General features: G+C 39.1%; 1 protein-coding gene across 2 annotated transcripts in view; it reads right to left on the reverse strand.

The window, feature by feature from the left end:
* LOC102306251 (glucocorticoid-induced transcript 1 protein) overlaps positions 1–14,905 on the reverse strand; it is a 28,560-nt gene extending 13,655 nt beyond the window's left edge. For both annotated transcript variants that reach the window (XM_005942848.3, XM_005942847.3), the window contains exons 1-3: positions 14,737–14,905; positions 14,184–14,565; positions 5,523–5,671 (exon numbers count right to left, since the gene is read on the reverse strand). In XM_005942848.3, the coding sequence (XP_005942910.1) occupies positions 5,523–5,671; positions 14,184–14,493 (459 nt within the window). In that variant the 5' untranslated portion in view covers positions 14,494–14,565; positions 14,737–14,905. The remainder of the gene's footprint in view (positions 1–5,522; positions 5,672–14,183; positions 14,566–14,736) is intronic.
* Between the last annotated feature and the right edge of the window lie 1,148 nt (positions 14,906–16,053).

Below are 16,053 nucleotides of genomic sequence, written 5' to 3' on the forward strand. Positions count from 1 at the left end.
CAAAAGGCAAAACTAAAGCCATAGCATGTTTGACTGCTTCCATTACTACGCCGACTTAAGGTAAATACTCTAAACCAGTGGCAGGGGACAAAATTCACTTTATTACTTGCAGACTACAGGAACACAGAATACAAGATGCTTAATTCTAGTCCAAAAACCAGAAACCTACCAAAGAAAACGTTGTCAGCAACAAAAGCATTTTCACGGTTTCCACGTCCGCACATTTAGTTGTGAAAAAGTTTCTTGGCTCATGTAAAATACAGATTTGCTACAGCTGTGCTCTACAATGCCCAGCCTATACCAGATCAATGAGTCTACAGAGAAGTTTTGTATCCTCAGTAAACTTTTTTCCCCCCATAAACGTATACAAAACATTCCCTACAGGAGAGCACACAAGCATTTCTGTGTCATTGCACAAGTCTTTCAGATATGTTTAGCGGAAACAAGAAAACAGTTAAGTTATGCAAATTAATGCAAAAACAGAAACAGACTGAGGATGTTTTATATGGCTGTTTGAAACCACATACTTCCCCCTGATTACGCATATCAACACAGCCTCTGGTTCTCAAACAGCTGATGTTTTATCGACAGCACAGTAGTATGAAGCAACTTAAATGCCAGTGTCTTCACACTGCCTTATGTCTGACCCCACATAAACAGAAAACCCTCTATGGCTTTTCCAACTAACGCACAAGCCTTGCCCTATGATATGGAATATCACACTGTGAATAATGAGGAACACCCGTGAAGTCGTTTGCGCTGGCTCGCTGGTGCCGGTTGCCTGAGAAAAGGACAGCGGATTAAATGAGCACTTGTGCTCTCATAAAAGGGACCACTGTGCTTGGCAGATGTGTAGCTAGCCTTTAGCATTAACATTTTGTGCATGGGCTATGGAATCGCTTGTGCCGTTTGATGCCTCTGCCAAACACTGAGGGACTTGATGCTGCAGCGTAATCTGTTCATGCAAAATGCAGATTGGTTAGAAAGGGCACAGAGACTGTGTGGAGCTTTGGACTCGAGGAAAAACTAAGTTCTCACAGATGTTATGTGACGTCAAGGAGGACCTGTAGCTTATGAAATCTGCAATGCTTTTATTGGCACTTCAAGGTATAGTCTCATGGGAATGATAATTCGTTTGCATTTTTCATTAGTTATACTTATTCATTAGTTATAATGCACAGTTTGGTGTTAATTTGTATTACTTCAGTTATGGTCTTTTAAACAGTATCAAAGGGAAACGTGGTGGCAGGCTGCAAAACTGAATGCCCTTGTCAGGACAGGAAGATATTTCATGTTCCTTAATCTTCTTGAGGCTTAAATCACCTTCATTCTGATTTGTGTTGTTCAGGGGTGGCAACACAGTGCTGCGACCACAGCAACCTTCAGTACAGGAAAAACAGCTTGCAGTAAAAATGATGACACTGAGGTGCGAAGTTGGCCTGAAGCTAGAGCCCTCACTGTTGAGCAAATGTTTAAATGTTGGCTAACAAACAAATGTAAGAGAGTTCACAGGTTCAACACTGTTTTCAACATAAGAGGTCTTCTAAGTGATTATGATTATTATTTTTTTGTTAATCATAAAGAAAGCTTATTACCAGTCAGTGGGCTAAAAGATGACACAGTGAGGTCACAATATCATCATTGTTTGACATCTTAATTTGCAATTTAACTTCCCCAGGGAAATCATAAGATTATGGCAGTTACAAAAACCACAGGCTGCCTCTCTTTATTGACTCTGTTCCTCTCAAACAATGTGTTAACAAGAAAACCCACCTTTATTTACCTCAGAGGGCCTTTTATCGTTTCAGCTCCGACTTCCAAGCCTGAGCAGTGTGCCAGGTGTGGTGCCTGATAATGTAATGCTCTACAGATAAAACCCAACTGTTACTGCAGCCTGTAGCTCGCTTCCTATTGTGAATCACACCCAAAGGGTTACATGCAGGCAACATCCTCAAGAATCCAGCTCTGTTCCAAAGCAGGAAATAATGACTGGGCTTCAATAGAATCACATTGGAATTTGTGCTGTTTTGTTTAGATTACATGCCGAGACATGCGAGCAAAGTGCCGCTGCTATAATTTGGTGCATTTTAGAGATGCAGAGACCATGTTCTCTGACTGGGCGAGTTGACTTTATGAGTGAGTAAATCAAAATCACTACAAGAGACATCAGTTTACATTAAGCGTCTAGGAGGCAAACATGGAAAAAAGTTACTGATTAAAATGTGGCATGAGATAACATCCAATAAAGCACTCTAGCACATGTTTCTGTCGAAAAGCCTTTGTACACCAAGGCAGAAGTTGGATGCATGTTAACATTAAGCCACCTCAAAGCACGAGAAACAGCATTTCTTTTAACGGTCCTTTGAGGCTTGCTCCCAAAGTGAGCCAATCCCATTAGGGAGTGAGATTTCAAGCAAAAATACCATTTAATTTTCACCAGTTTCTACAGAACTGTAATTCAATGCTAGCTTTAACTGGTGGAGTCTGTGGTGGAACTTGTTTTCTTCTACAGAGAGCTTCAACAGCTTTTGTATTTGGCTTTGGTCATTTTCTAATTACAGAGTAGAAACTGTGCGACTAAGGTTTAACAAAACGACAACCAGTCACAAAAAGTAAATTCATCGACACTCGTTCTGGCAGAGAGCGCATCGGGTGGTAGCAGGGTATTATAGCCTGGATAGTTTTGTCTTTCATAACTTCAGGATGCTTCCTCCCGTATTTATTGTGTTGGTATGTTTTTCAGTTTTGATTAATTAAATTGTAGTTTTATTAGTCTGTTACTTATCACTAATTAGAAGATGTATGTGTGTGTGTTGCACCTTCACACTTTATGGATGCTGATTGCTAACAAAGTTTGTTAGCCTTAGTTTATAACTTAGCATCTACGCTCCACCCAAAGAATAACAAGCGACCTGCAGGCTGAAAGGCTGCAGGTCGCTTCCTTTAGTTCTCTCTTACATCAAAAAACAAAATGGCAGCTGCAAAACGCCAGCGGGTGATATCACAATGGCTACGTCCATGTCTACCATGTACATGTGAAGTCTCAGTCAAAGAAAGAAGCTAAAATTCATATGAAGCTGTTCAAGATATGAAAATAACACAACAGCTTGTGTTGTACATTTTCAATTACACATAATGCTAATGAGTCTTTTCCTGTCACGTAGGCCCAGAATGTGCACACATATCAGCGGTCAGCTGGTCATCAGCTCCTGCACTGTGTGCAAAGTGCAACTTTTAATAGAAGACATGAGGCAACACAAACTGATCAGTTTTGTCTTTATGCTAGTTCATTGAGGTTGCCTTGGTGTGTCAGGATCCTAATCTTCATACAGACATTCTCTGTGTTCTGTAACCACAGGGCCTAGAGCACGCAGCCCTGTCCCGGAACAGTGATTAGCATATGTATGGGCCCTCTGCTCCTAGACTCCCACACAAAAGGCAGGCGGGCCGTGTAGCCACGAGGGCCAGGTGGTAAGCAGTGGGATTTCTCCTCGCTTCAGTCATAGCCTGGGGGACAGGTGCAAACAACTTCACCTCCATGCAGGGCTGAATTACAGCTCAAAGGAGAGGCTGACTTGAACTTGTGCAATGCACAACAAAAGAGTCTGTGGATCCTTTGTGTGCTGCTTGCTTCTGTTGTCGTCTCATAAAAAGAGCTGGGGCCAGGCACAACTTGTTAACAGGAAGTGGTCTATGACTATCCTTCAGGGATGGTTGTGCATTTAAGAATTTGAAAACATCCAAAATGTTTTTCATTTTTTCCACAGCTTCTAAAGACATAAATCTTAAATTGGATTTTTATTTTAGCCTGCTTCAATCAGATTTTTTACAGGTAAATATGGATAAGACCAAGGCAAACATCACAGAGTGCTTAAAACCCCCCACTAAGTCTAAAAGATGGGTCCATTTATTAACATTAGTCAAGATCCAATCACTATCAAATCAACTTTCCATTCTTGCCCAGTCTGTCCAGAATGCACAGGAACTCTGTAATTAGAGATGTTTACTTTGCACATAACCGGCTCAAGAAACTTCGTAGGACCCACTCACCACTTCCTCAGCCTACACAAAGAAATGCAAGGAGAATGAGGGGTTAAAGGGATGAAGCCCATGTAAATGAGCCTCGGCGGTCTTCATTCAGACACATGAAAGGCTTCTGTTAGCACAGAGGAGAGCAGCCCTTGTCATGATCATACATATTCAATATTCTTTCATAACAGAAACCCTCCCCCTACAAAAAAAAGGTTCTTTGAGTGAAACTACATTTAACACTGAGTCACATGGCAAGATTAGTAGCTGATTATGTGTGGGCAGTTATCCAGGAATACTGTGGTCAGATTCAATGTGGAATCCATGCATATGCCTTATGAAGTGTTATAATGCATTAAAATGTTGTGCTTTCGGGGAATTTCAGACTATTCAGACAACTCTGTTAGGCCTACACTAGCAGCCGACTCCAGACTTCAACCACCAGATTAATATAACAAAAGTCTTTCGCCAGCACCAAGCACTATGACAGAAACTATGAAAGAAACCAAAAAATAGTTTTGGTACTCATGCCTGCAATTATTTGCTGGGAAAAATCATTAATTTGAAAAGTCCTCCTGGCCTCATGGTTGACAAAGTGGCCTTAAAATAAGATTATAATATTTTATGTCTTTATTTTCCAGTCAACTGTAAAAATAACTTTAAAAGGGCCATAAACCACACTCATTTAGACAGATATTATTGGGGCAAGTAATTGTGCATCTCCACTTAAATGCAGTATTTTGACTCAACTTTTCCAAACATTAAAGACTCTTTCACCACCTAATATTGCACGTGCATACAAAATGTAACACTGCAGTCGCTTAATACTGAGTTATGATGCATCAGTTAAAAAACGTCAGCTACTAATTTCCTTCTTATGTTGACTTCTCTGCCTGTAGTGATTTTTTTCCTCCATTGTATCCCCTATGGCTTAGAAGATGACTACAAAGAGTCCAAAATTCCAGTGTAAATGGGATTGTGACGTAATCACAGTTATTACAACAAATGCAGTGACCACATACAAAGCTGTCTTTGACATCCAACAACAGAAAAAGAGCTAAAGCCTGAGCTTCAAACTCACAAGAGTAACTTGTACATATGTCAAAATCTTTTGAAAAGTTGCCCATGTTTCATTTGAATAGCTAACTGTAACAGCATATACAACAGAACATTAGAAAATGATGCAAATATTTCCTAAATCAAATAATGATTTATTGCAGAATTGATTTCTAAAGTTCAGGGAGTTACTTTGGGAACCTCCTTGTTTCCAGAGAAAACCGTGTAATACATTTTTAAAAGAAAAATGTCCAGAGAGACCTCAATTACAACACCCAGAGTTAATTTTGGCAGAAACTCTCCAATCACTAGGCTTAAAGGTTGATTAAATGCACGCCAGCATTGCGTAAAGGTTAAAGATTACTGTTGAAAAGAGTTAGGTTGAGTCAACCCCCGCAGGCCTACAGCCAAGGTAGGATTTTCTGAACACCGTGTACCTGTGTGGCTTTGTCTTTCATACAGGAAGGGTAGGGTCCATGGGAGTCCCGAGGCCACTGGCCAGTGAGGTATGGCCCTGTGATGGCGTCCAAGGAAGAAGCCCGTCGAATGGCACTTGAATTCCTCACCTGTAATTTGGATCTTTCTGCTGTAAAGTTAGAAAGAACAAAGAAACAGAATTAGACACACATGCATGCACGCTGGCATCAGTGCATGTCATGATGTGCAATACTGCCAAACACCCTGAGGTATCTTTTGACTCTTCCTTGCTGAGTGTGTTAATAAGTTTCAACTGAAATGCTAACATTTTAGTGTAACAAATCACTTACTGCACAAATGCAACCAGGAACATGAAGCCATATTTTGAATGACAAACCAAACCGAGTAGTTACATTTTTATCTAGAAATAAAGGAGCATGTAAATCGACGTCAGTTATAATCAAAACATACTGCTTTGATTATAAAAAAAAAAAGCAAAACTATAAACAACAACAACAAGAAATGTAATAAAACATGGCTTCAACTAACCAAATGAGTTTGTGTACCAATATCTTCTAGTTTTGAAAGTATGGACAGTATGATGTGTTACAGCAGAGCAAAGAGAAGGCTTGCGACCTGAGGCAAATGTAAATGGCTGAGCAGCAGTATCTGATATTATGAGAATAACCTGCTATGAGCTGGAGCAGTTAAGCACACGCCACCCACATAAGAACTCATAAACAACCACAATGCACATCAATACTGCCTGCATCCACTCTGCATTCCTGCAGTGCCACGCAGTTAAAAACAAAAACAATCATGTAAAGGTATAAGCTTGAATGTGCTTAGAGACTGCATTACATTTATTAGCCTCAATTATACTTGTAGTAATATCTAAAAAAAGCAAGTGTACATTCCTTCTTTCATTCCCATATCAAAGGCAGAGTAAAGGAACAGAACGATGAGCAGGAAATATGCTTGTTTACTTTATTCCTTGCCTGAGCAGGCTAGGGCAAGGGCCTTTCCAACAGACACACAGACTAAACTATCTCCATGAGGCACCTCTCTCCTACTAGAACTACACAGCCATTCATTGTTGCTCTTTGTTCGCAGAATACACAGGCCTACACACCCAAAGGTATTGCCTAAGTAAGCTTACTGGGCTACAGTAAAAATTCCCTGAAGCATTCTAGACAAAGGAAGCAGGCTAAATTTCTATCAATATTTATATAGTCCAAGCCAGTGCTCTCAAAACTGGGATTGTAGTTATTTTCCATCATTTCCCCACTTGCCAGACTAGAATAATCTCCCGATGAGAAAAAAGAAACAGTATGAAAGAAGCCAAGACATCAAAGAAGTCTATCTGCTGATTTTTTTCATGGGTAAAGTAAGTGTATGTCAAATTAAAGAATTATTTTCAGGTTGAACTTCCCTTCGCAGTTCAGACAGCAAGCTGTGATGAAGTCTTTGCATTTCCAGGATGGTGAATTATTAGCTGTAAGGCAAATGTGATAACAAACATGTAGTTCTCTTTTGCAAAGTATAGGAGAACTGTTCGCCCCAGGTTTGCACAGGGATGCGCGAGACTGGTTGAAGAGAAAATTTGGTTAATTTAGCGTGATCTACAATTCTACTCCTTGTGCGTGACAATTGGCAGGTTTTCTAGGTCATATGATAGCAAATTGAATGCGTTTGGGTTTTAGACAAAACAAAAGACAACTCAAGACCTTCTCAGGCAAGTGCATTTTAAGAATAAATCACTAAGTTTTCCTATTGGTTCCAGGCTTAAAAAGAGAGACTGTTTCTTAGACATGGTTTAAGCCTAATCCTAGTTTAGAAACCCTTGTAATTGGACACTTAGGCTTAATCCAAGTTAATATGGCAAATCTACTGAAAGTGCCAACATGTATCAAAAGTGAAAATGCACTGACTTTACCATAATTTTTAAACTGACATCAATTAATTCAAAGTATTTAGTTGAGTTTGAAAAGCAAAATGCGCTCCGATTTTTCCTTTTTTAATCACGTTGAGGCACCAGCTAAAATCTTATTCTCAACTTGCACGTTGATAACAAGGATAATGGATAACCTTGTACTGGACATAAGGACATAAGCATAGGGGGATTTTTATTTTGTTTGTTTTTAAGACATAAGATACAACCAGTTAATTAGTTAATGCAGTGTTGCTCAATTATGGCAAAAATAATCCCAAATACTTGGCAAATATAAAGTATCTATATGCTGCAATAGCAGCACCTTTATGTAAAAATACACATTTAGCTAACAAATGTCTTTCAGACAGAAGATTTATTTTAAATGCACAGTAGAATTGATTTACCTGCCTGATTAAAGCAAACTGCTTTATGTTAAAAATAAACAAAAAATAAATATAAAGCACCCTGGTGGAGAGTAAATCTGAGATTTCAGGGCGCAACAAAAAGTAAAGCGTAGGGTGCTGGAAGGCAAGATGACATCGTCAATATTCACAAGATACCAGAGATTTAGTTTCAACCATAATGAGAGGGGAAAAAGCAAATAAAAATAATCACTTAACTGCACAGCCCTAAGCTAATATATATCTCCAACAACCCTACATGTGTAGAAACAGTTATAAAAGGATAAATGGAATTAAAGAAGTCTTTAAAACACTAAAAATGAGAACTAAGCTAATGGTGGGCTAATGTATTCATTGCTGTGTGTAAACAAAGTAATGCTCTTCTGTATGTACAGTTCAGCATGGGGGTGGGCAATAAAACGAAAAGATAATTATGACAAAAAACTTTTCTTCAGTTAAAATTTGAGATACAGTAAATATCATTTGTTTGTATTCTTTAACACTTGAAGGTTTTGAATGGTCAGAGTTAAGGTTTTAGTTTATTATATACACTGTATTTAAAATGCAGCAGCATGGAGATCTACAGTACATTTATCATGTTCAGCTTCACACATTTTCACTTAGGAGAAAAAAATTTATTATTTATTTATTTATTTTTTTTTAAAGTGATTTGATTTTATATCTTTATATATCCACTGACGGGGAAAAAAAAATTTGCGATAAAATTTTTTCCCCCCCATATCACCCAGTCCTAATTCAACGTCCTGTTCCAAAAACATCACGGCTGTGATGATTTCATGTTCTGATTGAACTGTGGAAGCAAAAATTGTATAATTGTGTGCTAGAAATTCTCAAAGTGACGTGACATTTAAGACACATTGATCGGATGGCGGTGCAATCCTGAATAATAAAAAAAAAACAAAAAAACAAAAACAAAACAACCCGCTGGATCAGGTGACAACGTTTCAGTCCAGCTAGCAGGGAAACTAATATATAATGGAGGACATTAAAAGCAAAGTGGCAGCAGTTTGGATGTTTTTTCTTTCTTTGTTCTTCTGTTCTGGGGGGGAGGGGGGGTTGTTTTTTTATTAATCTCGCCACACTAGCATGATAGTTTGGCTAAAAGGGCATTGGCCCAGTGTATTATTTTTGGAGAAGCCTAGTTACATTTATGATAATAGAACGTGTTGCTGTCTGGTCCATATCTGGTACTTATGTGTGAAGTTATGCACAAAAAGAAGAAATTAGCATGACTATATATGACAGCAGTATGCAGTAGATGCTTATTTAAATGAAACTTCTGCAAATACAGATTTTTTTCAGTTTTACTAAATAACGTAAATTTATATTGTTAAATATATGCATCACATTGTACTTTACAAAGCTAGAAAATATTTAACACAATATTTTAGATTAACCTTATGTTATCCTACATAAAAGAATGTTTCTCACTGTGAGGAAGAGAGGGGAACCAGAGGTTATTAATTTAACACCAGTATCTGATCATTACAAAAGCCAAGGTATCGATATCTATATCTTACCTTAAAAAGGGGGTGGGTCTGACAATTTTGAAATTTAGCATTTGAGCATGCACTGCCATTTCACACAATGTAAATGAATAGATGATAAAATTAAGTGTGATTGACATCCGAGTTTGTAACTGTGTGTGTCTTTGCAGGCTGAGAAATTGCTTGTTAGCACAAAAAACAGTAAAATAAATTCAGATACATTAATATAATATAAACATTATTCACATCTGAGTCCAGTGGGTATATTTCACAACAAGCTAGTATGAACAGGTTTGAATGTATCTCAGTGAATGAGGAACGTAGATCTCCATGCTGCTGCATTTTAAATACAGTGTATATAATAAACTAAAACCTTAACGTATGTGCTAACAAATCCCCCATTTATGTGTGTGGACTTAAGAATGAGCAACCTTTAGATCAAAGTTGAGGGTAAACTTCCAGGTGCTTCAAAATGTCACATGCATAGAGATGAAAGTACAGGAAACAGTGCAGTTGTGCTACAGTCCACCGATTCAGACCACATTCATTTTCACATTTGGTCCTACTCTGCAGTTTGAATAGCTGACAATGAAGCAGGGCCATTTCAGCACAGCTGGCACTTTGACTTTCATTGTGGGGACAGTGTGGTAAAAGATGATGTCATGTTGGTGAACCTAAAAGGTCATAAGGTGAAATATAATACTCTTAACTCTGTCCACCATCATCAGGCTAAGATCTAAAATCATGTGAACCAAAGTCCATCACCACACCCGTGGCACTGTAAGCCACTTTGGACGGAGTTTTCCACCAAATGGCAAGCATTATGTCTATGAGTGGGTTCAAAGTACTACAGTGTATGAGAAATTATACACTGCACAGACTATTGCTGTAGTCAAATCACACTGAGCTGCAGCAACGAAAGATAAAGTGAACAATTTTTGCTCATATTGAGGGCTTTTCCTGGCTTACAAGGGGCCTTTGCATGGGGATGACTGTACGTGAACGCCTGACTGGTCTGCAAAGCAAAAAGTCTGTTACTTAACGTAGCAGAAGTCTATGCATTTTGCACTTTGACATTGGATAAACAAAAAACGTATTTTAGGTTTGAGTAAACTACCAAAAAGCATGTTAAGATTTTGTATACATGCAAAAATTTTGATATATTAACAAAACAACAACAACAACAACAACAACAAAATAACAGCACAGTAGATCTTGTGTTTGTAAATCGAGTTTTGCAGTCAGAGGTAAGCTTGTGTCAGAACGTGACAGTTCTGCAGTAGCATCTCTTTATTAACCACGTGGAAAACTCAATTTAGTGCCACATGGCATCCACATTTACCCCAAGTATTCCTGACCAATAAATGCACTGTACTGGAAAACACCTGCAAACATGTTTTCAGGTGTCTTTAAAGAATTACTTTCTGAAATGTGAAACTATAAGCAAAAGTGAAAGACAAACTTAACCCAATCTCTTAAAATATTTCTTTTTTAATTAAAGTTCCATTTTCAAAAACAGATGACTGGGCTGTCTTATTGAGTTTACTGTGATTAGAATTTGCTGATCAGTGGAAATAAATATCACCTTCACATGGACACTATTTTACACTTTTTTTTTTCAAGAAAAAAAAAAAAATCTCTAGGCCTAGAAACACTTTCTATACATTTTATATAGTAAGGCTGGCATTACCACAAAAATAATAATGATGCACTTTATATCATAAAAACAAACAAAAACAAAAAACTGGAGTTCAAACCCATTCAGAGGGCAAACTGGACTCACTGGTGCATGCCCGACACCATGTTTTTACACTGTAGATCAATTTCTATTGATATTTTATGTAACAGGGCTAAGAACTGGCTTAAGGTCAAGGACATAAAGTGCAGCTCTAGAAAAAGAAATCAGACTAGAAACTGCCAAAGCTTCAACACACCGACCCTGCCTTGTATAAGCGTCAGGGAACAAAATCTAGACTTTCGGGATCACTGCAGACTACATGTAAATATTGTGTACAATCTTGCAATCTTGCTGTTTTAAATGGGGGGGGGGGATCTCAATAATGCGAACAACAATTATTAACCCTTGGCCCATACTTAACTGTATTTTTCAGTAATGCTAGCTAACAATCTGCTGGGAGGGAGTCTGTTGTTGCTTTGGGGATCCGTGAACACAGATGGACGCTGAAGAAACAACAGCAACAAGACTAATTTTGCGTCATTTCTGGTCATGCTGCCTCTGTGCCAGACTTGCCCTGGAGGTGAGGCCCCACCCACCCACAATTACAGTGAACCAGGTAGGACAAAGACAAGAGTACTCAAGACTGACAGTTGTTTTGCATGACGTCAATACAATTTGTGTCACCAAAAATTGTAATTTGTCCAAATGGATTTTATCATGAAGCTGAACTTCTTAGTGCTTATGTGGGAAAGTTCAGCTAGATGTTATCTGTGACATGACCCATTTATCCATGAATTTCTCTAGTTCATGTTGAGTGTTTTCACCTTTGTTATCCTGGTGAAAATAGTCAGGGGGTGCATATGACTGTGACACTTCTCGCACAAAGCCTCGTCAACACAAGTTATTATCCAGTGAGGACATCCTGGATAATCCTCTGACACTTAAACAAAATTTGCTTAAAAAAACAAAAACAAAAAAAAAAACAACAACAACTTAATGCTTGATTCATTGTGATCTGAAACAGGTGGCTGAGCCCATAAACTCATCAGGAAAGTATTTACTGGGGTCAGGAAGGAGAGAGGTTTTTCCATAGACATTTATAGAAGCGCAAGTCTATTTGGAACCACAGTTATTGCCCCCTGGAGGTCGTTAAAAGAATGCAGATATATCTATGGTCAGTGTAAAATACTGCATTGGTGAAGCATTTCTAACGTAACAGGGAAATTCTGCATACTTGTCACTAATGAGGTAGGTCACACAACTTCAACCTTAATGCACAACTCTGCTAGCTCACCAGAGCTGCTTCACAAGGAATGTGCTACTGTGCTCAGAGCTCATAGCCCTTTTTACTCTTCAAGTGTAACTCATCAGATCATTCTCTAGGCAGAACATTAGACTACAGAGAGGCGGCTATATCAGAGCCAAAATTTATTTTACACATTTTTAAAAAAATAAGTACACAAGTAATTGGGGTAAAAAGAAAAAAAGCTGCATATGGTACCTGACAATCAGCCAATGCCCGGAAGAAACTTTGCCTGACACAAAAAATGATTTGACTTATGAATAATGGGCTAATTAACTTCATTCATTTCAATCTGTCTGCTTGACAGTTTACAATCATAAATGTCTGTGTTTTACTTACTTTTGTAAGTGAAATAAAAGTGACAGGCATCTTTGTGTCATATCTTTATTTTATTGATCAATAACTTATTCTGGCAATCTTATCCGTTATTTGTTTCAGTTGTTTTTCCACCTTTAAATTGATCTATATGCCACATTTTTCACTTCCGGGAACCATGAGACCACTTGCTGATGTAGCCCATAGTACTTGTCATCTGACGCCTCACAGGCGTGTTTGTACTGTGGGGTCACATCCGTGAACGAGGGTCAAGCCTCTATCATCATCACCACTGACATGGGACACTAGTCTGGGTTAGAGGTTGACTCTCTCAGAGGACCGAGGTATGCATGGCATGCCAACAGAGCAGGGGATCAACACCAGCTCAGGTGAAATTCACCATGCTTGGTAAAGCTGCCCACTCAGTTGTTATTGAAGAGACTTAGTTTCCTGCCTTGCATGCTACACTAGTCAAGGCTGGAGGTCATCTCATTCAAAGAACTGAGGAATGTGAAACACGTCACAAACATTAAATTCCACACACTACTCCATAATAACTATCGTGCTGCATTGAGAAAAGAGGGCACCCATTTAGTTAAAGGTAAGAGGGAAGATCTATTAGAATTTGACAAATGGAAGGAACACTGCCCCAGCTGCTGAGGCAGGAGTAGTCACTTAGGTTAACCAAAGCAGAATGAGCCTGTTTTGCCTCAATATACAGGAAAAGCAGGCCTTTCTTATCACAGAGTGTTTCAAACACTAGCTTGACAGAGCGTGGTTAGGAGTGTTTTTTCTACAAAAACACGGGGGCTACAGAAAAAGTAGTATTCTTTCAGCAAAAAAGAAAAAGTGCACTGCTGGCCTGTGAAAGCATACTGCTACAGAAAACCGGCCACAGGGTCAATATTTGGCAGGAGAAGCAGCCAGTTAAATAAGGTTTAGTCAGTGAAGCACTGGGTGCTGCCTTAACTCTCATATGCTCCTTCACTGCATCTCCATATCTCTTCTAAAGATCAACTGGGCATGACATGAAACAACATAAGGCCAGGCTCTGCTATCCGTGTGCAAGGCAGCATGGTGAGGTTTAGCATATGTTCAGTGTACATGCATCTATGTATGGAGTGAGAGTCATTCTAAGCAACACCTGACTATTTCTCTCGCGTGGCTTCTCCTGGGAGTGACGTGGCCGCTGTTATAACTAAAATCAGGTCTTTCTGCCAATTCTCTCCTTTCAAAAGAGCAAATAAAGTAAAGGAGCCAGTATTTCACTCGAGCCTCTTTATGACTGCATAACTGCACTTAAAGATAGGCTTAATGCATAAAACCTCCTTCAAAGCAAGTGCCAGCCTGACTCCAGACTTACTTGTTACCCACCCCCAAAAAATAATATGCGATCACATTTTAGCACATTTAATGGCATGACTATACACCACACAGTGACAACATAAGTTAGGCTATCAAGACAAGTCATCCTGAATCAAACGCACGTGGTGAGCATTTGTTGACCCAGCACAGACAAAGTTGCTGAAAATCTTGTTTTTACCTCTGGAAACTGGAGAGTCTGGGGGGCAAGACGACTCCTTATTTTCGGGGGACAGTCTTTGCTTAGCATTTGCACTTCCTGAACTGAGTGTCGGACTGGAGGGGGGGCTGGAGCCCCGGCTGTGGCTCGTGGCACCTCCGCACAGGGTCTGTGGCCGCGTGGGACTGCTCTGACCCGCACGAAGGAGCTGGTAGGGCACAGTGGCACGGATGGGGTGCAAACGGCAGCTGTTGTTGTTGAAGGAGCCGGGGGAGCCCGCATTGCTGCGTCTAACCCTCGGCTGCTGAAGCGAGTTGCTGGGGGCTGACATCCTCAAAGTGACTGTAATTCTTATCGCAGTGAAAAAAAAAACAAACCACGTACTGCCAAAGTTGCTGTTTTTCTGCAGAAGGAGATGGTGGTGGGGAGAATGGGAAGGGGGGTAAGATAAACATTAGCTTGTTAGCAAAAAACAAAACAAAAAAACAAAAACGTTAGCTTCCTTTAAAAAAATCAGCTCATTCGTTCGAAGAAAAAAGTAGGTCAAAGACGTATTATTACGGGATAAACTTACCTGTTAGATACTAACAAATGCCGTCGTAAGCTGCAAACACAACATGGGCAACTTTAAAAGTTGTTTTGTAATACTTCTCATTACGTTTAATTCGTGTTTTCCAGCTCTCTCTGCGTCTTCCCCATCCTGTCCACTCACTCTAAATGACAGTTCTTTCTACCAGACTACTGGCTGCTGCCTGTGGGCGGAACACAACGCTCAATTCCGAGCGTATGATTGGACACTGGGGGTGTACAGTAACGACGCTGATTGGTCCAAATTAATGTCTTGGCTATATTCTCAGCCAATTATATCTGTAAATATTTTATCGGTACATTATTATTATTATTATTATTTTAATTACATAAAGAGCATATAGCTCCAAAATAAATATTAAAACTTTGAACTAATAAAAACTTGTAAAATGACTTCATGACATTATTCATTATTTTGTCAGCTTCAGATGTAATTTCACACTGTGGTGAATGGCTTTTCCTGCAGGCACCCTCTGCACCTCTTTACAGGCAGTGAGAACTTAGTCATCAATTTCAGCTCCACAGGAAATTTGGACCACCTCAAAGTCTATATTTATTAGCTGTTGTCCCTATATGACTCACTTAGCTCCTTATTTTATTGTATTTAGATTGTTTTGCAATCGAGATTTTTTTTTGTTCTACTTTCTATTTAACTGGCAATTTGAGAAGATATTTCGATACATTTTGTCACATTGTATTGCTTTATTGAGCTACTTCACATCATTTAGTTTGTCACACCCAACCAGTTTATCCCAGCCTCATTTAGTGCACCGCCCACTAATCCAGAACCACCTTGCTTTGAGGAAACAGTGCTAAACACTGCAGCACCATACCTTTTAATCTCATTTATCAAGCGGTTTCCCTTTTGCAGAGGACTGGAAAGTTTATATCTATATTTGATTTTAAAAAACATATATATTTATACGAATCAACTCTGAGCGGCCTTGACCTTGTTTCACCTACTTTCCTGATTTCCTTGTCTCTGTTAATGATACTGTGCATAAGTGACTTGAGAGCTTGCTTATGTGACTTGACTCAGGTCAAATTCCTTTTATGCTTAAAGATATTTGGCAAATGAATGTGTGTGGTGAGACGGTTGGTCATCTGTTCCTTTTCCAATGGCAGAATCTCACTCTCAAACTTCAGGCCAGCTCCAGATGACAAAACATCTTTATTCCACGACAACTGGCCAAACTACATTTGTTATGTTTAGAAACATAAAAGTGAAAGTTCCAGAAAAGCAGCCAACTTGGAGTGGAATTATTTGTGTGCAAGCTCTTGTTTAGAAAATCGGGATGCTCAA

Source organism: Haplochromis burtoni, unplaced genomic scaffold (assembly GCF_018398535.1).
Source record: "Haplochromis burtoni strain Fernald_Lab_line unplaced genomic scaffold, NCSU_Asbu1 Contig_351, whole genome shotgun sequence".
Taxonomy (NCBI): Eukaryota; Metazoa; Chordata; class Actinopteri; order Cichliformes; family Cichlidae; genus Haplochromis; species Haplochromis burtoni.